The 23,484-nt window shown below is 33.6% G+C and overlaps 4 protein-coding genes across 6 annotated transcripts; 2 read left to right on the top strand and 2 right to left on the bottom strand.

The window, feature by feature from the left end:
• Positions 1-9: 9 nt before the first annotated feature.
• Positions 10-4,593, bottom strand: LOC121800191 (transcription factor MYB3R-3-like). The gene is made up of 9 exons (XM_042199780.1): positions 4,508-4,593; positions 4,313-4,433; positions 3,711-3,861; positions 3,343-3,409; positions 2,823-2,880; positions 2,208-2,302; positions 2,002-2,105; positions 1,213-1,341; positions 10-898 (listed from the first exon to the last, which is right to left on the bottom strand). Exons 3-9 carry the CDS (start codon positions 3,833-3,835, stop codon positions 100-102), a joined length of 1,377 nt encoding a protein of 458 aa, XP_042055714.1. The 5' UTR covers positions 3,836-3,861; positions 4,313-4,433; positions 4,508-4,593; the 3' UTR covers positions 10-99.
• Positions 4,594-6,197: 1,604 nt separating this feature from the next.
• Positions 6,198-8,795, top strand: LOC121797920 (transcription initiation factor TFIID subunit 11-like). Its single transcript, XM_042196700.1, has 5 exons — positions 6,198-6,338; positions 6,693-7,015; positions 8,122-8,209; positions 8,373-8,472; positions 8,552-8,795. The coding sequence occupies exons 2-5, from the start codon at positions 6,705-6,707 to the stop codon at positions 8,677-8,679; spliced, it is 627 nt and encodes a 208-aa protein (XP_042052634.1). The 5' UTR covers positions 6,198-6,338; positions 6,693-6,704; the 3' UTR covers positions 8,680-8,795.
• A 7,080-nt stretch (positions 8,796-15,875) lies between these two features.
• Positions 15,876-18,767, top strand: LOC121800113. 2 transcript variants are annotated; one of them, XM_042199679.1, is made up of 5 exons: positions 15,876-16,064; positions 16,483-16,728; positions 17,685-17,816; positions 17,909-18,025; positions 18,181-18,767. In XM_042199679.1, exons 2-5 carry the CDS (start codon positions 16,483-16,485, stop codon positions 18,523-18,525), a joined length of 840 nt encoding a protein of 279 aa, XP_042055613.1. In that variant the 5' UTR covers positions 15,876-16,064; the 3' UTR covers positions 18,526-18,767. The 2 variants fall into 2 exon arrangements, with proteins under 2 accessions (XP_042055613.1, XP_042055614.1); XM_042199680.1 differs by having other exon boundaries at positions 15,876-16,070.
• A 370-nt stretch (positions 18,768-19,137) lies between these two features.
• LOC121801323 (bystin-like) lies at positions 19,138-23,481 on the bottom strand. Of its 2 annotated transcripts, none has more exons than XM_042200792.1 (11): positions 23,051-23,481; positions 22,592-22,718; positions 22,415-22,466; positions 21,989-22,316; positions 21,660-21,739; positions 20,889-20,936; positions 20,531-20,677; positions 20,353-20,425; positions 20,183-20,258; positions 19,567-19,678; positions 19,138-19,485 (listed from the first exon to the last, which is right to left on the bottom strand). In XM_042200792.1, exons 1-10 carry the CDS (start codon positions 23,408-23,410, stop codon positions 19,599-19,601), a joined length of 1,371 nt encoding a protein of 456 aa, XP_042056726.1. In that variant the 5' UTR covers positions 23,411-23,481; the 3' UTR covers positions 19,138-19,485; positions 19,567-19,598. The 2 variants fall into 2 exon arrangements, with proteins under 2 accessions (XP_042056726.1, XP_042056727.1); XM_042200793.1 differs by having other exon boundaries at positions 19,138-19,481.
• Between the last annotated feature and the right edge of the window lie 3 nt (positions 23,482-23,484).

Genomic DNA, 23,484 nt, shown 5'->3' with positions numbered 1-23,484 from the left:
GAGTACATGGTAAAAGAAACCATTATTAAATGGAAGAATATCAACAATTCATGAAGGATATTACTCAAGAACAAGAACAAAACTGGTTTCAAAACTCTCTCATTTTGAGGGAGTCAAGATTAACTTTTTACGATCTTCAAGTTGTGATGAACCTGGAATATGACATTCAACAGAGCTTGAATCCCACTCCAAATCGAATGCACGTTCGAGGCATCTTTCCACAGTAACCGATGAACCAGATCCGGTGTCACGGTAAGGCATGAGACCTCTCTTACTCATCAAACTTGAGTACCACACTAGAGGGCTAAAAGAGCGAGAGCCAATCCCGCTAGCTACTTCTCTATATGTCTTCCTCCGTATGAATGAAGGTGTAATTCTGTAACTTATAGCAGAACTCTTAAGCATGGATTCAGGACTGCCAGCGTTGCTTGAGATAGACAGTGCCAGGTTAGTCGGGTAGGAATCAACGAGCTGATGACCGTTCAGCTGAGGTGGATCAGAAGGTGATTGACATATCCAGCTTCTCTTTCTGGTGTTTTTACTGTTAGCAGTGTATCCACATACAGACAGACTTAAACTGGTATCAACTGGTGAGTGATAGCACCTGTCATCTGTTACACATGGGCTGTTGTCTCTGGATTTTGGAGGAGATGTAAACGCCTTGCCATTGAAGTTACTCACTTTCTCAGAAGATCTGCAAGAATCCAGCAGAGCAGGTTTTGCCTCTGCATTGTCGAAGGCCATGATTGTTGAACAGGAACCAACGGGCTTCTGAACAACCGTTTTCTGGTCTGCATCAGGCGATATCATGCCACTTTCCATTGCCACAGGAGGAAAATTCAGATCAGGCCTCTTCCTAACCGTGCAATTCCAGTGATTTTTTATAGCATTATAACTCCTGCCAATGCCAGTATACATTGTCAAATGCTAATCAACTACATTAACATTAAACAGATGGGAATCAAGAGATTCAAGAACATAATCCTCAAAATACTCATGGCTAGACTAAGGGCGAAAGGGACAACCTTTTGGTCCCTTCAATAAGTCTAAAAGAGCAAAGATATATAGTTATTCTTTACGTAACTAAGAACCACCTTCGTAAGTAAAAAGATTCAACAAGAACGATTCAAGTAACAATATCCTTCATATACACATGTTAAGTTTCTAGATGCAATTACTGTCCAGAAATGAAACCTTAAAATAGAAACCTACCTTCCAGGGAGAAACTTTGCAATTTCTGACCATTTGTTACCAATTAGTTGATGGTAGTGTCTTAAAGTTTCTTCCTCCGCCTTCGTCCATGGGTCTTTATTGATTGCTGGATCCAAGTGATTATACCACCTAGACAGTTATGTAGAGCAAATCAGAAGAAGAAGGAAGTAACCTTTATAACGATAAGCATACAAATCAGAGATCACAGTAATGCTTATAGAATAACAATACAAGACAGTAAAAAGCACTTTTAACTGTTCTGACAAGCGTGTTAGAGCTAGTCGTCAAGCTGCACATATATACCAGATGCATCGCCAAACCAAACATTAAAATCATGAAAACATAGAAGAGGTGGCACTATATCCTGAAGTTTTGCATGTCACCTTTTAAGAAATCAAAACATGAACCTCAGCTTTCAATAGGATGAGTTGTCTTGATACATAAAATTTTGGTTCAGCATTTCTTTCAAGATAAAGTATTATTCCGACACCAAAAAATTTGGATGGCCATTTTGCATCAACTAGAAAGGATGCAGAGATGCAAGTGATCTAATTAGACAATAAAACAAGCTAATCACAGATACTTGCAACAAGTTCATTTCATTTGTAGAAGAGTACAACACTATAAACCTATCAATACGTCCAAGATGAAACTGGTAACCTGGAAACATATCTAAGAGATAATAGGTGGCTAATTAAAGAAATGTGTACTTTGAACCATAAGACTAAGATGTCTGAAGTTTACAGTTATACCCCATCAAAAATCAATAAGCATATGCATATAAATCACCTCTCGCGGCACTGCTTTCCATTTCGACCATCTACAAAGTTTGCAATAAATGACCATTTTTTATTACCAAACCTCCCAACAAACTCTATAACACGGTCATCCTCCTGAAGAATGAGAGGAAAGAAACCAATAATGTATAAGAATCTGATGCTCAGTTAGAGGTTTATGTTACACAGAAATCATAGCAGTAATGAGGAAATCGTTACCGCCTTTGTCCAAGGGCTTTTTATGAGGTCTGGATGCAAAACCTTCTGCCAACGGTGCAAGCATTGAACTTCTGTCCGTCCAGGAAAGTGTTCAGCTGCAAGAGAAAATATCAGTTGGTCAATGATGCCAAATTTAGAACAATATAAGAGTGATAGCTGATCAAAAACTACAATCTCTACAGGACATTCACATCATGGAGTGACAATGATATTGTTATTAATGGCTACAAGACATGATACAAAAGCTATTTAAAGATTAGGAGATGACGATGAAACTCAAATATAGAGGCAAACTGTCCACCAGATTCAAAACTCATATACTGGCTTCCATATTTCAAATTAGAGCCATTAAGACACTAGATGACGACCTCATATTATTAGAATAGATAATGGTTTTCACAGGCCAAATTGATCTCCACAACTTAAGAAGAAGCAGAGAACATTGGGAGTCCAAATGGGAAATAAATATTCACTCAGTACAAGTTTACGAGAAGGCAATAGAATCCAATCAATGAGAGAATGAGATTTGGTACAAAGGCATCAAAGATGGGCAAGACGTGTTTAAGAAAGTTATTGCAAAGTAACTAGCATAAAAACAAGACACTGCAAACTCACATATTTTTTTCCAGTTCCTGGCCTTGAACCACTTCACTACTTCAACAAGCCGCTTATCCTGCCAAAGCATATAGTATCAATTATCATCTCAGGAAAAAAAGAAAAGAAAAGAACTCTATTGGTGTCAGCACTAAATTCCAGCATTTAATAACTCAAAATAAGAATTCATCTTTTATCAACAAAAATGGTCCTAACTCTGGATTAACAACTTTCCCTAATTAAACATATTCAAAACAACTATATATGGAACATCCTTATCATTCCAACAAGTGCTAAAAATTGCTCAAATTATCACATGTGATATAGACAATTGCATAACCACACCAGGAGAAACAAACAAATTATGGCTCAATCCTACTTGAATCAAAACATCAGCACAGTATTGTGGTGTGGCGAAATTACTACTTGTATTTAAAATCCCAAACTAAAGATGTTAAAAAAAGGGCAGACTTTATAACCAAATTGATTTCATGATCACATCTAATTGGGGTTCGTCACAGATAAAAAACTATATGGTTACCTCATCATCCGTCCAGCCTGCTTTGGAGGAACGCTTTGGAGTAAGGGAACATCCCCCGGCATTTGAACTACACCCAAAAACAATATATAAGGTAGTAGTATTAAAGAAAGAATATTGTGATAACTTTTTCATTCTTTAAAATTCAATCACCATTTTCCCAATATAATCGTCCCCACTCCCCACCATGAATAACACAATTACAGAGCAGAGATCATCACAGAAGGGACACTTATCAACTTATCATATTAAGCTATACTCTCTTCCATCCACAAATAACAAAGAATAAAATAGATAGTGGGGAAAACATATAATTCTGAGCCAATGATGTAATTTTTTATTTCAGTAACACAAAAGGGATAGATGCATACCGAGAATCATACGAAGATTTTGGAGTCACAGCATCATATTTAGTGTCATAAAATGATGAATACCAAGGAATCCCAACATCATTTATCAACTCTTCTTTGGGTATTTCCTTTTTTACTGGGATCATAACTTCCTTGTCAACGGCCTATCAATCTTCAACAAAACACAAAATATAAAAAAATTCAACATACTTTTCACTAATAAAACATTTAGAATCAGGTGTCCATTCACAACATCCATAAAATCTTCATAAAATAGAGTAATATCAAACATGTAAATAGGCCATCAATAAAGCATCAAGCTCTACTTTGTCAGTAAAAAACCCAATTAATAAACGGCTGTTGATCTAACAGTTACCTTCAATCAATGCTACCTATAACACACAGAGACCAAATCAAGCTCAAACAGTCACAAACATAAGAATGGCAAACAAATCCCCACAAATTAGCAAACCACATGATCACACTCTCTGTCAAAAGGTTAGTAATTACAACGAAACCTAAACCTCTCGTTTCAGAATCTCGGAGATTTTCCAATTCCAATTCCAATCAAACCGCCAAAAAGCAATCTAGTAAAAGCAAACGTAAGTAACAGAACACCAAACCTGAAAATTGGCGTTTCATCAAGCTCCAAACCACAGCCAATTTCCGAACCGAAGGAAGACGGAAAGCATCGAAATGAGAGCATGCACCCCTAGCATTCAATGCGGCGAGCTAGATAAATACCTGTAACCGCAAATGAAACAGCAATCTCTTCAGAATCCGCAAATAGAGATAGGAAATCAAAAAGGAAAACTTACACAAACAGAGAGAGTTATGGAAGTGAGACGATGATGATTGATGACGGAGAAGCAGCGGGAAACTCCACAACATTGAGAGAGAAGAGAGAGCTCTGTTTCAAATAAGTAGTGAACCCGCCATTATATTTACAGTGTCATTATTTAAAGGAATTTATATCTCTCATTTAATGCTTTTTTCCGCTTTTAGAGAAGGGAATTTACTAACAACTTTGCCTACTAAATATTCGCTGAGAATTTAATTAGTTGTTGAGGTTGTGCAAGCTTAATAGTAAAAGGTTGGTAGCATGGGCAGGGGCGGACGCAGAAATAAATAACGATAAGGGTTTGATTTCTAAATTTTATTTTAAAGTATATTTTTTAGAGTTTTAGATTATTTATAAGGGCTTTTAAATAATAATTTACCTTAAATTTAGATAAATTATAAAATTTTAAAAAGAAAAATACTTAAAATACAATTTTATTGTGGGCTTTAGCCCCACCCATTTTATACATGGGTCCGCCCCTGAGCATGGTTAAACTGATTTAACAAATACTACTAACATGGTTAAAACAGGTTTAACAAATTGATTTAGTAGTAAATATTTGCAGATAATTTATGGCGTATAGTTGATGCAATATTATTTAAGGAATATTGGCAAGAATATTGTTGAGTATGCAACGTTGTGAGAGCTCAATGAAAAGGTTTGTATCACGGGATAAAATAATTTAATAAATATTTTCGGGAAAATTAGTTGGTGTGTATAAAATTGGGCGAGCTTATTGAAAAAGTTTGTGAAATAAGACAAAGTGATTTGAATTTTTTCATAGAATCCAGTAGGCGTATCTAAAATTATTATGAGCTTATAAAAAGTTTTAAGAGAAGACAAAATTATTTAATAAATTTGATTAGAAATAGTTGGCGCATAAAGTTCACTGAGAATCCAGTAGGCCACATGAGAGCCACGAATGGTGGCCGGGCCACATTTGGTGGCCTTCAAGGGCCACCATTGTGGACACTCTAAAAAGCTTTTTAAGGAAGAATAAAGTGATTTAGTAAATATTTGCACAGCTGCGTGAGCTTAATGAAAGTTGCTAAGATGCGATATAGAGGATAAATAAATCAAACTAGTTATTTTTCATTTTCTATCAATTTTAAAATATACTACTTCGAGATTTTGTTTGTACACATTTTAAACCTTAAATTATTTTAGGTTAAGGATTATACTACTAATTAATCCAACCACTCTGTAACCACGGATATCACTTAAGTTTAATAGTATAAATAAATTATTACTATAATTTTTAAACTTACCTTCAAACATATTATTAAATGACTCCAATACACAATTTACTAATTTTGTCATCCTTAAAAAAAGTATGCAAGAATGTTCGTTCTAAATATACAAAATTAAACAACATCCCATGAAATAGACACTAGCTCATACAGTAAAATATTTTTATAAATGTTATCAATAAATAAATTGCTATGATTACTTAGTTAAGAATAAATAATCCAACCATCCCATAAAAGATATCTCACTTTCTAATTTAACCCATTAAAAATATCATATTTTTATTTTTAGAAAAAGATTATTCGCCTCAATATTCAAAAGAATCAAGATACACAAAAGTCAAAATACATAATTTTCCAATGGGCCCAAACAAAATTATTTTAGCTGGAAGCCCAACCAAATAGCAAAAAAAAGCCTAACCCAACTCCTCATTCTTCACTCTTCTCAAGTCTTCACTTTTCACTCTCTCTTCCAAAACTCCATCCCTCAAATTGGCATAAACCTGAATTTTCCACCTTCCGGAGTGAAGGATCGGCCGGAGTGAAGGAACAGCGGTCACGGTGAGTGTTCTGTATACTAAAATTAGGGCTAAAACGTTTTTTTACTTCCTAATTTGTATTTCACAGTTCGCAAATTAATAAATTAAATTACGCTTAGAAATTAATTAGGGCGTATGTTATCGTTTTGGTATTCGTATCTGGCTTCATAGGTGAGAAAAAAATATATCCGTAATGGAAATCAGGAGAAATCATTTGACATAACCTGTCATAATGCGCGGCAGTTTTCTTATGCTTTAATTACTGAAATTAGAGATTCCGAAGGTTGTGATTCAATTTGTGTATTGGCTGCTATTTTGCTATACTCTCCGTTGAAAGGTTGATAAGTATTGAGGATGTGTGTAAAACCATATATAGGTAATTATTAGTATGAAGAAGTCCAAGGATCCGTTTGAGATTGCTTTCGAGGAGCAAGAGGAATCGCCACCAGAATCGCCTGTGGGTCTTGATGAGAATGAATCACAAGCTGCAGCTGGGCCCGGTGGTGGGGATCAAGAAATGAATGCTAATGTTCTTACCGCCGGTCCGTCAACTGCAGCTGCTGGGTCAGTTCCCATGGGGACAGCTACCCAAGTTGGCAAGAATAAAGAAGAGGACGAGGACGAAGAAGATGAGAACATGGATGTTGAGCTTGGCAAGCTTCGACCTAGTGGTGATCCTACAAAAACAGCTAAGATGCAGTGAGTTGGCTAACTTATCGGTGATGTCATTCTGTTTATATTGTCTTGATTTTTACCGTGTGTGGTTTTGTTAGCAAGGCCGTTTAAAGAGTGATCAAACGGGGGTTTCTCAGGGGAAACTATTCGTTGAAAGTAATGTATATGTTCTTATTTGGTGGTTGACCCTTATATTTGAGATATGCAACTATGCCGAGAAGCCTACAAGGCTTGATGTTTCCTGCTTGTGGTTTTGTTAGCATTGCCATTTAAGGAGTGATTATTACATGGGTGTTTCTCAGGGAACATGTTTGTGGAAAGTAGTGTATATGTTCTTATTTGGTGGTTGATCCTTATATTTGAGATATATAATTATGCTGAGACGTCTACAAAGCTTAATGTATACCGCTTGAGGTTTTGTTAGCAAAGCCATTTAAGGAATGATTACATGGGGGGGGGGGGGAGGGGGTTTCTCAGGTGAACTTAATTGGTGAAAGTAATGTATATGTTTTTATTTAGTGATTTATCCTTATATTTGAGATATGCAATTATGGTCAGAAGCCTACAAGGCTAATACCATTGTCCGCCGTTTGTGGAAAACTTTTTTTATCTAACATTTGTTTAACGTGCATGTACATGTATCTGTTGCATAAACTACCCGATGATCAGTTTAGATATAAACTAAAGACATGTTGTATGATGGAATGGAATGGCATGAGCGGGGAATGAAATGAAAATAGGTATGCAATGGCTAGTATAGTGGGAATGGAGATTGAGTCACTTGAGTGCCAAATGGAGGTAACACTAAGCAAAGAATTGGAATCACCATTTCATCATACCAAACAGCTCCTAAGCGTTTCTGATGAGGTTGCAGGTGACACTGCAAATGGAATTTGATAGCTACAGATCTCAAACTGAGATTTTTCTGAAATCTCCATAAGATTATTTGCATCTCTTGTCTGCATAATCATTAAGAGTATTCTCTTGCTTTACTCAATTTTTGCTAATACTGTTTGATGTTCTTATTATCAAATAAGATGCAGGTGTTGATTTCTCCCTATTATTTATTTCATCTGTTATCTTTGTCAGACTCAGTTTATAAGATCATCTAACAATAGTATATTGTCCAGGGAAATTTTGTCTCAGTTTACAGAGGAGCAAATGAGTAGGTATGAATCGTTTCGAAGATCAGGATTTCAGAAATCTAACATGAAAAGGGTATGCATCACCTCATTGCTTTTTATAATGCCCATTCATCAACAAATTGCCACTCTATCTTCCATAAAAAAATTGTGGTCCATCTCTTTTCTCATGAGATCATAGTTTTCCTGTCTAATATCTGATATAGTGATGCTTCTATTATATGTCTTGTTGAATCCAGTTATTAACAAACATGACTGGAAGTGCTAAGATCTCCATACCTATGACTATTGTGGTATCTGGAATAGCAAAAATGTTTGTTGGTGAGCTTGTAGAAACAGGTACAATTGCTTTTATCCGTGACACCTCCCCCCCCCCAACTCTCTTCCCCCTCTCACATTTTCAGAGGTATGGTTGCAGCCAGAGTAGTGATGTCGGAGAGAAGGGATACAGGGCCGATCAGGCCGTGCCACATGAGAGAAGCATATCGAAGACTAAAGCTTGATGGCAAAATCCCCAAAAGATCGGTACCCAGGCTTTTCCGATGAAAGAAGCACCAATTTCTATGCATCAGTCTCCTTGTCAGAAAACACTTGAAGAATATGCATATGATTTTATTGTCTATTTGTTTGCCTGGATTCTATCTGATTCATTGATTTTCATATTTTGATGTATAGCAGCTTTAAATATTATTTAGGTATTTAAATTAGTTATTATAATTAGGGAGTATTATTTTATACAACTTTAACTGCAAACTACTAAGTACCACTAATTATAATAACGAATTAAAATTTTTAATATAATTTTAAAATTATGAATTGCACTATAGTATTATTATTATTATAGTATTTTTTTTTACTATGTATCGAATTAACCAATTACTAAAATGATGAATTATGATAATAAAAATAATTTTCGATTAATAATTATTAAGCAAATACTCCATTAATACTCCATTATAGCATATTATTAATTTTCACAAGACGCAATAAAAAATTTTTTTACAAACCACGTTTAATAAAAATGGCCAACAATAAGTTATCAGATTTTTGCAAATTAAATTGTATTATCGAATACAATCATGTGCAACATGTATTAAAGACACGCTGATTGCCTATATAAACAGGACATGCATGTAATATAGTTGTAACATAGTATATAAAATCAGGCAAAATGGTTTCACTAACTCAATCTTTGTGTATTGTTTTTATCCTCATTGCCGCCTTAGGTAAAACTAGCAATCGAATATTATAATTTGACTATTTTGATGTTTTAAATTCTTTTGATTTGTAGTACTCCTATTACTTTTATCGTACTACTATCTTTGCAGACAAAAAAATATGTTGTGTTTTTCAAGATATTTACTTGAGCTTGAGTTAGATATAGATTTTTCCATCCTTTCTTTTTTCTTCTCGATCTATTCAAATCGTTGGTCACTTTCAAACTTAATTGACATTCTCACACACAACTGGCTATGTAGAGAATAAAACATGACTCCTAATGTATTATTTGCATATTTATGTTTTTTTTTTGTCTGGTAAATAACTAAATGTCTATTTCTCGTGTTTATTTTAGGTGTGGAGGAGACATTTGGAGATAGATGTAGACACCGATTTGATAAATGTGGAGATTGCAACATGGCATGTTGCAATGACGCTTGCAAGCAGGGATTTGTAAATCAAAGACCTGTGCCATTATGTTTATTTAAGTATTGCTTTTGTCATTTCGATTGTTGATAATAAGTTGATTTGCAATTATAGTTTATAAATTCTCGTGTTTGTTTGATTCTAAAAAAATTAAATGAAATTATCTAATGTCCTAAAATTAAGGATTTTTTTGAGAATTTTGTGTTATGTTATTTAACTTTTATAATTTGCAATATCCAACATGAGCAAAGGCGAGGACATATCTCTCGACCTTTTTTTATTTTGATTTATGAATTAATTTTTTTATTGAAATTTTCATTTCTTGTTGCATTCTAAACTATTAGTACTGTATTTCCTAATTGATGGCAATTAACTAATTGATTCTTAATTATAGGGATTGGTGGAATGTGTAATCAATAAGAACATAAGTACCAGAGTACTACTACTATGTTTTTAATTTTCAATATTACTAAAGATTAAAGACAATCAGTAGGAAGCTATTTACTAACATAATCTTGTGTAGAATTACTCCGTAATTAATGGAATTAATTTGTACTTAATGAGATTAATGGGGTTAATTTGTTTAAATGCTTTTTTTATTTTTGTCGGTTCTCAAGAATTAAACAATCTACAATTCCGTTGTATTAATACTAGCAATATTAACGAATTTGGTCAGAATTATAGTAACAACTATTTCTAAATGCAGTATATAACAATTAAGATCTATAATTTAGTGATTTAGAGAGTCAGAGATAGTATGGCTTTACCATAACAGGGATTTTTATGTCATTTTGATATTTTAAATTTTGGAAAACAAATCTTATTTGATTTATCCATGCTACAAATTATATAGTAGTACTAAATGTCATTAACATATTAATCTCTATAGATTTTATATGTTATGGAATATATAAACACTTTTATTTCTTTTCAGGAATCGAATTTTATTATACGTCATGTTTGAATCCTTTTTTGTTTATTAGTTATAATTGTTATACTCATAATAAAGTACTTATTTAATTTCACGTTAAGTGTTAATGTTTCTGTAGGATTGGTTTTTTTATAGTTGTGGTCCAGCAATATATATCATATTGTAAGATTAATTTTATGTCATTTTGATAATTAAATTTATAGCTTTTAACATTATAAAATAAAAAATATCCCAAAAAAAAACAGTATAACGGAGAAAAGTATGTGCTGTGGCTTGACAGACATTTATTTATTTTAATTTTTTTTCTTTTAATCGAAAATCTTTTATTTTTTGTATAATATAAAACACTAAATTTAATTATTAAAATGAGTTAAAATCAATAGCAAAAAATTTACTTCAAATTAAAATACATATCACTGAAACTTACGATAAAGTTAATAATACAAAATAATTATGAAATATGAAACATAAACAAAAATATTGAAATGATTAAAAATGATTGAATTCAAAGTATTTTTAAGTATAATAAAAAAAACAAAATAATATCATTGTATAAATTCAATATGAAATATAACTAAATATGGAATAGTATATACGAAGTAAAAAGTGAAAACAAAGAAATAAAAGGAAATGAAACAAATAAAGTTATGGAATATGGAAATATAAATATAAATGATATTCTTCCCAATCTAAAATAATAATAAAAAAGATGAATGCATAAATGTTGAGATGATATAGCTTTGGGTGTAATAGTCCAAATGCCAAATATGTTTATGGAAAAAACAACATAAAAGCATTATGTCAGCGAGATTAAAGAAAATATGTTAGAAAATAAATATATTTAATTGAAAAAGGAATGGAGACAATTATCACCTCATAATATGGCTATCCCAACCTTAATTGATGGAAATCAATCATGCATTAAATATAAGATAATCGATGGAATAGGTATGTGGTATATCAATATGCCTATATAAATACGATAATTTGCATACATAGTTTAATCATAAAAATCAGCCAAAATGGTTTCACTTACTCGATCCTTTTGGTATTGTTTTTCTCCTCATTGCTGCCTTAGGTAAACGAGTAATGGAAGTATTATAATTTGAATATTTTCATGTTTTAAATTCTTTTAATTTGTAGTTTTACTCCATCCTTTAGATGCTGCCAACTCCATTGCCAGTTACAATTTCCATTTCAAAATGCCGAAGCATTTTGTGCACTCATGATTGTGGAGAGTGCAAACGAAGCATTTTATTTAATATATATTTTAAAAATATTGCATGGGCAGTGGAATATAAAGATATGAGCGTCTTGGAGGACCATAATTATTTGATTAATCGAGTTTTTAATCTAACTATTAGGGAGCATACGTTTTCACTGTTCACAAAATAAATAAAAAAATTTGCTACTATGATTTTGGATTTCCTTTTGCGCACAATCGGAGCTTCTTTTTCACTGTAAAAAAGATTTTGAATATTCATCGGAGATGGTCTCATTGTCTATAATTAATTCTTACAATATCAAGCAATTTAGTTGTTAGTAATAAGAGAATATAATAAAACTTTTGAAAGGTGCTTCTACTCTTTTGATTATTATTAGTATTTATAAATATCCTATTTGATTTTATACTCTGATTTGAGGCATTTTTATTGGTCAAATAAATTAAGTACGCTTTCTACACATAGTATAAGTTATGTATGAACTATTCTCATTCATTTAATATTGTAAAATTGCAATTAATCTTCACACGAAACAATGTTTTTTGCAAATTGTATCTAATAAAAATTGCCAACGGTAATTCTTTTTGAAAATTTAATTATCAAAAATCTTAATCTTAATTAAAGGGATTGATGAATTGTGTAATGCATTACTATATTTGTCTTTTTCAATATTACTAAAAATAATCAAAGACCATCACTGGTAGGAAGCTATTTGAATTTTCAAAATTACCAAAAATAATTAATAACATAATCCCATATAGGTTTGCTCCGTAATTAATGGAACTGATTTGTGCTTAGTGAGGTTAATGTTGTTATTTTGTTTAAATGCTCTTTTATTTTCATCCATTCTCAGGAATGAAATCATCTTCAGTGGCAATTGGCGTTCCATACTAATAAACACTAGTCATCATTCATCAACACTACTAAATAGTAATCACGAAAACCGCAAGTGCTAAATAAATAGTAGAAGCACCTTTATGGTTCGTATATTAAAAAATCATCACTAGTAATCACCAAGACATACTAAATAAATACATAAATTCTTTACCCGTTTCCATTTAAAAAAATCCATTAGGAATATTGACTAGTGTCACTAACATAATTACTGTTGAGTTATTGGTCAACCCAGACTACATAAATCGAAGCTCATTTTTCTAAATTATTTTGTTTCCCGTGTTCATTATATTTTAGGTCCATTAATCTTGCTTTAATTAATACTCCATTTTTTTTTATCCATGAGTGCTAGCGTTCCAAAGAGTTTATTATTTACCAACAGGAATATATTTCAGGTAGCTTGTTTTCGTACAATAACTATCCTATTTGAGTATCAATTTCAAATTTATTAAGTTCATATAAAAATTTAATAGTGTCACACTTATTAACTTGATAAAATGTACCCCCTCCGTTCCGTTCGGCAATAGAAATCCCTTTTCATCATTTCAATTCTTTTTCAAGCTTTCTTTTCACTGCAAAAGAAATCCCTTTTCTCCATTTCAATCCTTTTTCACTGCAAAATAGATTTTGGATATTTATCGGAGATGGTCTCATTGACTATAATTAATTCTTACAATATCTAGCAATTTATATGTTGGTAATAAGAGAAGATAATAAAACTTTTGAAAAGTGCTTCTACTCTTTTGATGATTTTTATTTTATAAATATTCTATTTGATTTTATACTCTGATTTGAGGCATTTTTATGGGTCAAAATAAATTAAGCACGCTTTCTACAATTCATTTAATATTGGTAAATTGCAATTAATCTTCACACGAAACAATGTTATTTGCAAATTGTTTTTAATGAATTTTTTTTTGCAAATTGTATCTAATAAAAATTGCCAACAATAAGTTCATCTTTCCAAATTTACTTTCAATTTTCAGGTCATTGTTGATTAATGTAAAATTGCAATTAATTTTCACACGAAACAATGTTTTTTTGCAAATTGTATTTAATAAAAAATGCTAAAATATTTTTTTGCAAATTGTATCTAATAAAAATTGCGCTCATCTTTCCAAATTTACTTTCAATTTTCAAGTCATTATTGATTAAATGGAAAATTGCAGTTAATTTTCACACGAACCAATTTTTGTATTCAAACTGCATATAATAAAAATTGCCAACAATAAGTTGATCAGATTTTTGATATGGTATATATTTGCTAGATCAAACTCTTTATATGAATAAGACAATCTGCGTACATAGTTTAAACATAGAATCAGGCAAGATGGTTTCACTAACTCAATCCTGTTGTATTGTTTTTCTCCTCATTTTGGCCTCAGGTAAACTCGCAATTGAATATGGCTACGAATGTTACTCAAGCTAGTCCACTCGGTCTAGAAAATTTACGAAATCTTTCTGTTTATATTAAAATTGTTGCGTTTTCTAAATATTTTCACTTGATCTTGAGTTGGACATAATTTTTTTCTTCATATCCCTTTTCTTCTCGATCTATTCGGGTTAGTTCGTCGGTTTTGAACTGAATTGACATTCTTAGTCATAGCATAACGACATTCTTGGTTATATAGAAAAGATAGATAGCATGGCTTCATAATTGAATATTTGTAGATTTAAAATTTTCATTTAGTGAGTAAAGTATATTTTTGTTTGTAAATTGTAGGTGCGGAAGAGACATTGGGAGAAAAAAGGAGTGAAAAGATAATAGGGCCCAAGTGTCAAAAGATAATTGGACAATGTCCTAGTATCGCGTGTTGCAAGGAAGGAGAGCAATGCGAAGATAAATGTTGCAAACACTTGTGCAATGTTGCATATGCCAATCTCAGTCCCGAGTCCACTTGTTCAGGAACTTTATGCATCTGCGATTTTGATTGTTACACTTAGAGCCCATTTCTATTGTATTGTATTGTATTGTATTGTTATTCGACTAATAAATTTCCATGTCTGGTCGGGTCTGATTATAAGGAAAATAAAGTTAGAGAAAATTAATTTTGGAATTTTTTTTCCGATCCCAATTGATTATTAAACTTATCTTCCCCTTTTTTCTCTCACAATTCTTCTTTTCTTTATGTGCTTACTTCTAAACATAAATTCTCCTCTAATCTTTTGAGTAATCGAAAGGTATTAGTATTAGGGCATGTTCACTATGTACAAATTGGCTAATTCTTGTTCACCTTCTACTAATTAATTGATGGGAAATGTCTTACAATTGAGGTGGGGTCCGCACTATTCATGCCCATTGAGGAAGAATTGAAATCTTGTCTAATAAAAGGTAAGATTTGTTCGTGCATTGAAAAGTGCACCAAGAAATGGACTTGGTTTTACACATTTACCCCACCTTTTCACCTTTCCATTTTCCCACTTAGAGGGATAAATTTGTCAATCCATAATTCTATTAGGTCAAAATCTTTATTTTGGGTAATATTTGGGTCAATCCTACGATACTAAACAATGGGAAAAATAATTATATATGTGACTAATTATGGCTCAATTTTTGAAAATTTTAATTCTTCCAAATGTTAGAAATGAAAATCTCCTATAGTGAACTGTCCCCAAGTATTATACTTAGCAATTTTATTTTCGGCCCCAAAGCAATTCCATTAATCGCACAATAATTTTTATATTAAGTGTTTATGATCCGAATGTTTGGAAATCATCAGAAGTAAAACGAAATAGACACATGATATATTTATCGAATATGGGGGTTATATTGCTATCTTTTTAAGTTGCTAATCTATTAATTTATCAACGCAATGTATTAAAAATAATAACACGATGACATTAAAATTTCAATGTATTGATATTCTTAATACACTTCATTGATAAGTTAGCAGAGTTAGCAATTTAAGAAAAGTTAACAATCTAAGGAATTTTTTTAATAGTATATAACAGCGATTATATATTTTATTGACTTATTTCCATATTTTATGATTAGTGTTTTATATTTCCATAAGTATAAATATATAAGGAGAGTCGTATATTTCTGAAAATCTGATCTCATTATTCTCTCGCCTCTTCTAACCACGCCTTTCTCTCGATACAAACTTCCGACTCACATCGCCGCCGTAGCTCTCACACCGGCGCCCCACTTCCTCCTACGGTGCCTCCCAATATTTCTCCAGCGCCGATCCTCTACGCCGCTGACAAATTGATTCTACTTCAGAGGCCCTCTGCCGCTAGTAAAAGTTCACCCTTTCCAATTTGCTTTTCAATCCATGTCTTGTGTATATGCAATTTTTTGCATATATTTTTATAAATTTCGATCCATATTGCAATTGACCATCTATTCTCTGCAATATTGTTGGTTTAATTGATTTTACACCTCGTGATCTATCAATCGATGAAAGCCTAGATAATTTTATTTTGTCATGTATGCCTGTTCGTATTGCCTGTGTTTATTTGATGAAAATAAACTTACATATTTTTGGGGAAAAAAGGAGCGGCTGTGATTTCAGTGTAGTACATAGATATAGATTTGGTTTCTTCATCCAATGACACTTTTTAGTGGATCGAGTAGTAGAGTGTTGGCTATGTTTTATGATTGTGTGATACATATTTTGACATTCGACAGTTATGTGCATACTTGTGTTTCTTTAGATGGCGTCTTCGAAATATCCAAAACAGCCAGAGAAATCTCAAGCAACTCTTGGTAACACAGCAGCTAGAGCAGGAAATAATAAAGGACGGTCTATGCCCTTGAGCACGCCAAATTTGGCAAATACAAAGTCTGCTGCAGCTCCAACCAAGTTCTCGGAAAATACAGAACATCTTCAAGAAATAAATAGCATAAGGAAAGCTCCTGTAGGGGCCCAGATAAAACGTGTTATCAACTTGCTCTTTAAGGTATAGTATCTGTTCCCACTCGTTGCTGAGTACGTTGTACTTGGGTTTAGATGCAACCAAATAACAATGATATCTCATAATTCTTTTCAGCTGTCCATATCATATGTTAATACGTGCAAGAAATCATTCTGCTTCATTTATTCACCTTTGTTGATGTCTCATCAATTAGTCACAACAACATATTTGCTTGCTAGTGATCGAGTATAAGTTATTTTTTATGCGATAGGAGAGTATCTACCTCTTTCATCCTAGCTCTGTCCTATTTCTGTTTTGTTATAGAAGTTAGCAATCTATAAATAGCATGTACTATCTAGCAATACCCAGAGCTCCATTCTGTAACTACAAATGTTCTCCCATAAAAAATGTGGCCTATGATTCAAAACATACATGTAAATGATTTGCAATACCTTTTTGTTTGGTTAGTGCTTTCATAAGATGTTTGTTCACTTGTGTTGGTGTAAACAGTTAATAACTTCGATTTGTTTGGCATTAAGTAACTCTTCTAGGAACTAGGAATTGTGGCGATATGTTTGTGGCTTTGTGCTTATAGTTTTGCAGACTCTATCATATATGAATCTTGGTTGAACTGTTTTGTCCACAATTCTTAAAATCGCATTCTTCCTATTTTCTGGCATGACTCTGATGATAATACTGAGAATAGATTCGTAACTTTTGCTCGTTTGACTAGTTGTAGAACTTCCTTCAGCTGAATCCATCTGAACACTAACACCTTTGTTGTTTTTCTTAACAAACTACTTTGAAGTTATTTCCAATCAGTTTATCTGTTCCTTTACTACCTTCCATTGTCATGCCATAAACTTGTATATTTTGGCCTTTCCACCTTATCCTGCTAAAATTATGCCTGTTTTAGAGTGTAATTGCATTTTATTTACTGTTAAAAAGTGGTGCTGGTCAAAAGTAGTTTAGCACGTCTAACTTAAACTATTCATGTTCAGAGGAGGGATGCCTTGACTCCTGATCAAATAAATAAAGAGTGCTATGTGGATGTAAATGGGAATAAAGCCGTGTTTGACAGTTTAAGGAACAATCCAAAAGTGCATTATGATGGAGAGCGGTTCGTGTATAAGGTGAGGTCACATATAATTGTTTGCCTTTGGTCAAATCACACCTTTTTCTCCGCAACTGACCTTTACCCTTTTCTCAAAAAATTCATTTGCAGTCCAAACATCAGTTGCAAACTAAGACTGATCTTCTTCAATTGATTCGGACGCGTCCAGAGGGCATTGCTGTTGTAGATCTCAAGGATTCATACACAGCTGTAATCGATGATCTACAGGTAACCTTCATTACAGGAACTTCAAATCATGCTAGGGATTAAAGCTGCTTTGGGTTGCATTTTTCATGCATCACACTGTGTTCCTCTTCTAAACTGCATATTCCTCTCTTTGTTGAAAACTCAACAAAGGCCTACTGATCATTAGCATTTTCTAGGTTCTGAAAGGTTCTGGCGAAATTTGGTTGCTGTCCAACTTCGATTCACTAGAGGACATAGCATACCCGAATGATCCTAGAGCTTCCATCACGGTGGATGATGATTTGAAGCAATTGTTCCGGGGGATCGAACTCCCTCGTGACATGCTTGATATCGAGAGGGATCTTCAGAAGAACGGGATGAAACCTGCTACGAACACCGCTAAGAGGAGGGCTGCTGCAGAGATTCATGGCATGCCTCCCAAGCCCAAGACGAAGAAGAAGAAGCACGAGATCAGCAAGAGGACCAAGCTTACCAATGCGCATCTTCCGGAACTCTTCCAAACTCTTCGCGGACCGGGATAATGAATCAATGCTTACAGGATGTGCATCTACTGGTCTCATATTGGTTGGTTGGAGGAGATAATGACTTCTCTTGGTGATATACCTTTGTGATTGAGCTGTTGAGATCCCTACTCATATTGCAGTCTTTTGCTTTCTATAATATACTCGTGAATGAAGAAATACTGTTTTTTTATTCTTCGGCAGCATTGCATTTGCACTTTACGTCAAATTTCTGTATAAATAAAATATTCTGTTATTGTCAAGTTGTTTTCCCTTCACCGAAATGCTCAGATTTTTTTTTTTGGGAAAATTTTCTTTGTTTCGAATGTTATCAGCATTAAACCATGCCTCTTATTTTCAATATTTATGATATGTGAGTCAAGATAGAAACAATATTACTCTTTCTATCCACCAGAGTCATTTTGTCATATTTTGGGTTGTCCTAGATTTAAAAAATTATTTACTTTTTTTCTTCACTTTTGATATGTAAGTCCCAAATTATACTTAAATTTTCAATTTACTTTTCTAACACATAGTCAGCAGTTTTCAAAAAACTTTAATCAATTGTTTATTAATCACGAGTAGCTTTCCTGCTATTTTCCAGGACTTTTTAATAGTAATATTGGAATTTAATTACTATTAAAAACAAATAGGGACTTACATATATTGCTCCTTCCCAAATTAATATCAATAACCAAATCATACATTTCCCCTGAAGAAAAAAAGAAAAGCCAAAGCAAAAGAAATCTTCAAAAGAAGAAATTAAAACAAGTAACACATTACTTCAAACAAAAATATCAGTTTTGCACCTAGACTAACAATTGCATCTCCGATCTTCAACCGAATGCAAAATTGCAAAAATTAAAGTCATTTTGGCGTATACACTCGTCAAAATGAAAACCGCACTAGATGAACATGTGCCGATACCAATGCCTTGAAAAGGTGGAGCTTCTGCAGTTTATTCCAAAACTTCAGAACTGCCTGCATCAACAGTTCAAGTAAATAAGGAATCATCATTGAGATACAAAAAATATTACTTGAGAATTGAGATATGAAGCTGACCTTAGCTAAACGAAAGAATAGTTGCAGCATATCTAATCCTCCTCCATTGGTACATCTGGAATATCAAACCTGTCTTCTTGAATTGTTCTGTTGACTACAGACAGAGGGTTTGGTGCTAAGGAGTTAAGGAACACGTAATTGCAAAAGCGACTAGGTAGAATTATCAAATCTTGTATTATGCAGCAAAATATCATTAGGAAAACCAGCTGTACTGTTTTACAAGCTTTTATGACTGACATTCCCACAAAAAAACATAACTCATTTAGCATATAGGAGGATTTCACTAGTCTAATGAACTTCCTCTACAGCATAAAGATTGAAAACATCTTCCTAACAATGGCCAACCACATAATGACTTTGGTTTATTTTTTTCTATTCTCTGTTGAATGGTCATATTTATACAATAGGCTAACATTTAGTTTCCAAATCATATGTATATTCAAAGACTTGAAGGGACTATCTATCTACATTGAAAAATAATTAACAAATTTCATTATAGAAAAACTATGATCCTAAGCCATGAGAAAGGATGGAGGGTATGAGCACAAAGAATATAGAGTTAGCATGCATGTTTCAAACAAATATAAAGCTCATACTAAGGAGAAGGGAAGGATATATATTGACATTGGATCACTTTCTCTCTCCCCACGGTTACGACTATTATTTAATTCCCTCAGTATTTCAGGTGTAACCTGCACGATACAGACAAATGCAGATCGTATCACAAACTCCGTGAATTAATGCAAAAAAGAAATCAGTTTGTCACGGGTAAGCTGATGATCGTACTAGTTTATGTCTTTGCCTTTCAACTAATGCATTGAGATCATCTTTGTCATCCTTTCTTAATTCATTTTTGTACCTGCACCAATTCTTTAATCAAGCACACTGGCAAGATACGATATGCAATCAAAAGGAAATATTAACTAAATCATTTTCAGGGGAAATGTTGAGAAGAGGAACTAACCTCTGTGCAAATGCAAGAAGTGATTGGTGCCAGATAACAGGCATTACTCTGGACTCATCATAGAATTTCATAAAATGTGCAACCAAAGCATCAAGGACACGATATGGCAAAGCATACTTCTTCTCAATCAGTAATTTGATGAAATAACTGCTCAGAAAGTACAAATCAAATTATCTTAATGAGGATGAATGTAAAGAAATAGATATTAAAAAACAGATCTTTTGCAAATTGCAATCAATACATTGGATTATTCAGTGAGCAGATAGTTCTAGGAACACCTAGTAAAATATTTATTATTTTAGCCTGAAAGTGATGTGCATTTATGGAATTCCAGAAGTTTTTTTGCATATATGTATACCTTGTTGTACCATAGTATTCCATCTCCGCAAGCTTCAATAATGCAACACTGCCATGAGGCATAGAGAAACATGTCAATAAATGAATTTTGAAATATTATCAGTAGAGAGATTTGCAAAAATTAGAGAACCAGTCAAGGGACATCAGTTGACAAGGAGTTATACTTTTCTATAAAGCAGTCAGTAGGTTTATGTACAGCCATCTTCCAAATGTCAGGAAACTCTAACTTTGATGTTGATGCTAGCTCAGACAAGTTCTAATACGTAGCTAGTCCAATTAAGCTAAATGTCATGTTACTTCTAAGTCTCGTTTTGTTATGAGGATGTATCAAATGCAGCTAAAGTCCAACTTGCACTTATCAGCTAAAATAGATCAAAACATTGTTCATTTTCTAGTCACTTCAGCAAACAAACTCATCTATGTCCTATGACCAACCTATGATATGGGTAAACATTTCAACAATCTCATTTTACTGATTTGAATTATTCAAAGTAGAGGCACTGGAGGTATAGAAATGTGCATATTACTCATGATACTTTAAAGTTTTCTTGATGTTTACTATGCTTAGAGTGTTGTTCCAAGTATATATCATGGTTGACTGTTGAGATATAGGAAAGATAAATCTTTTAGTAATTTTCGAGTTTGACATATTCTCTGTCGATTTTATTTGTTCTTTGTGAAATTTTAGCTAGTTCATGAATCTCTTTGGTGAAACTGTAGCAAGTAGTGAAAAAGGCATTAAAAAGGAATGATAACGGTGGATGAAAATTACCTAGAGTGAAGAGGAGGAATAGAAACCTTCTCGATGATGCTCCCAACTATGACAGCCTCCCTTAAATTGCATGTCCTTGACTGGAAAAGAACACACAAGGCATCACCGTTTGTATTCAAATCCAAAAATGCAGAACGAATTTCATGTTGCTTGAGAAACATTCCCAAAAAATGCATCTAGGTTTTCTAGATGCTGAAAAAAATGCAGTAAAAACTAGCAAATAAACATGAACATGAACATAGATTAGTTCAAAGGTTATGAAACCATGCTAAACCTAAATCACCAACCAAACTAAAAACATGAATGCACACCATAGAGCAAAAACATACCTCACACAGCGCAAATAAAATTCCCTTATTAAAAGAAGCAGGTTTGTAGAGAGCCTTTTTCAACGATTGGTATAAAGCAAAGTGCAGCCTCTTATTTTTCCGAATATCTTCTCTCACACGTGGCAACAAAACAAACTTATAGAACCGTTCGACCTTCTTAACACCCATATTAGAAGCAAATATTCTTGTTGCTTGATACATTGCATTTGGTGACCATTTGTCAGGTTCGGTCAAGTATAACACTTCTTCCCAGAATTGCAGTGAAGGTACGTGCTTGAAAGCTTTGGGTATCTTGCCCGAGGTGTACTTGTTAAGCAGTTTGCCAACCCTGCATAAAACATATGCACCCAAACTCAGTAAAATCATTAGCTAGGGAAAGACGAATCACAATGCCCTTCGTGACCAGTGACAAGGCTATAAGCATACCCCTTGTACAGCTCAATGATGGAGTCATCCAATTTCGGCATAGGTTGTTTTCCTACACACAAACAAACACAATACAATAAATTTGCTGATACCTCATTAGCTGAAGATTAATGTGATGCATTGTTTCATTAAAAAAGAAAAAGATAAAAAGCACATCCCCAAATCTAAAACTCATACCAGTCGAAACTTGAGCATCTTTTTCCTTGATCTTGTTCACAATGATATCAGCCAATGTTCGTACAGGGCGATCATCTTTTGATAGAAAGGCCTCCAGCAACCTTTCGTCTTCCTCATTAATATCATCCTTTAAATCATAAGAGAACAATTAGTACCACAAGATAGCTTCAACTACCTCTTCAACACATTGTTACTTTTTGCTTAATCCCTCAATGACAGACTCTCTCTCTCTCCTCTTGTTACTTTATTCTAAAAGCTTTCCACTCTCTCTCCCATCACTCATAAACTGATCTCAAATTTCTCAATTTGTCTCTTTCCACAATCCAAAAATTTATTTTTTCAAAATTTATTTATCATCCTAGTTAGGTTCTATCTCCATATCAATAAAATCGGCTAGCAACTACAGAGCCGTAAAACAACTGCAGGAAACAGACATAAACGAAAGACAACAAATCAAACCTCGAAATTCAACTGGCCAAACTGACTCTGTGTCTCGGAAAAGCCTTCAAAATCATCGACGTCTTCATCATCGTAGTTTTCGTCGTCTTTGCGGCCGTGAATTTGGGGAAATACGATTTTATCGGCAGTGTCGTGGTCAGTGACATTGTTGTCGTTGTCCTCTTCCCGCTGGACCTCCTTCTGCTGTAGACGGGCTTCCTTGAGAATCTTAGCGCTGACGGTCGACGGGACGAGCTTGTCCTCCAGCTGGTGGTGCTTCGGTGACTTGCTCCGCTTCTTGCCGGTGGAGAATGCGTCGGAGCCCAAAGGCAAGAACGGCTCCGGATTCGTGATTCGCGAGCGTTCCCGTTTTTTCGACATTGTTGCTGTTGGTGAACAAAAATCAGAACCCTAAACCCTAAAACGAAAGAGGGGGTTTTATAGGTGTTTTTTTA

This window comes from Salvia splendens, chromosome 4 (assembly GCF_004379255.2).
Source record: "Salvia splendens isolate huo1 chromosome 4, SspV2, whole genome shotgun sequence".
Lineage (NCBI taxonomy): Eukaryota > Viridiplantae > Streptophyta > Magnoliopsida > Lamiales > Lamiaceae > Salvia > Salvia splendens.
The sequence above is the reverse complement of the archived record's forward strand: the minus strand, read 5'-3'. Positions and strand labels throughout refer to the sequence as shown.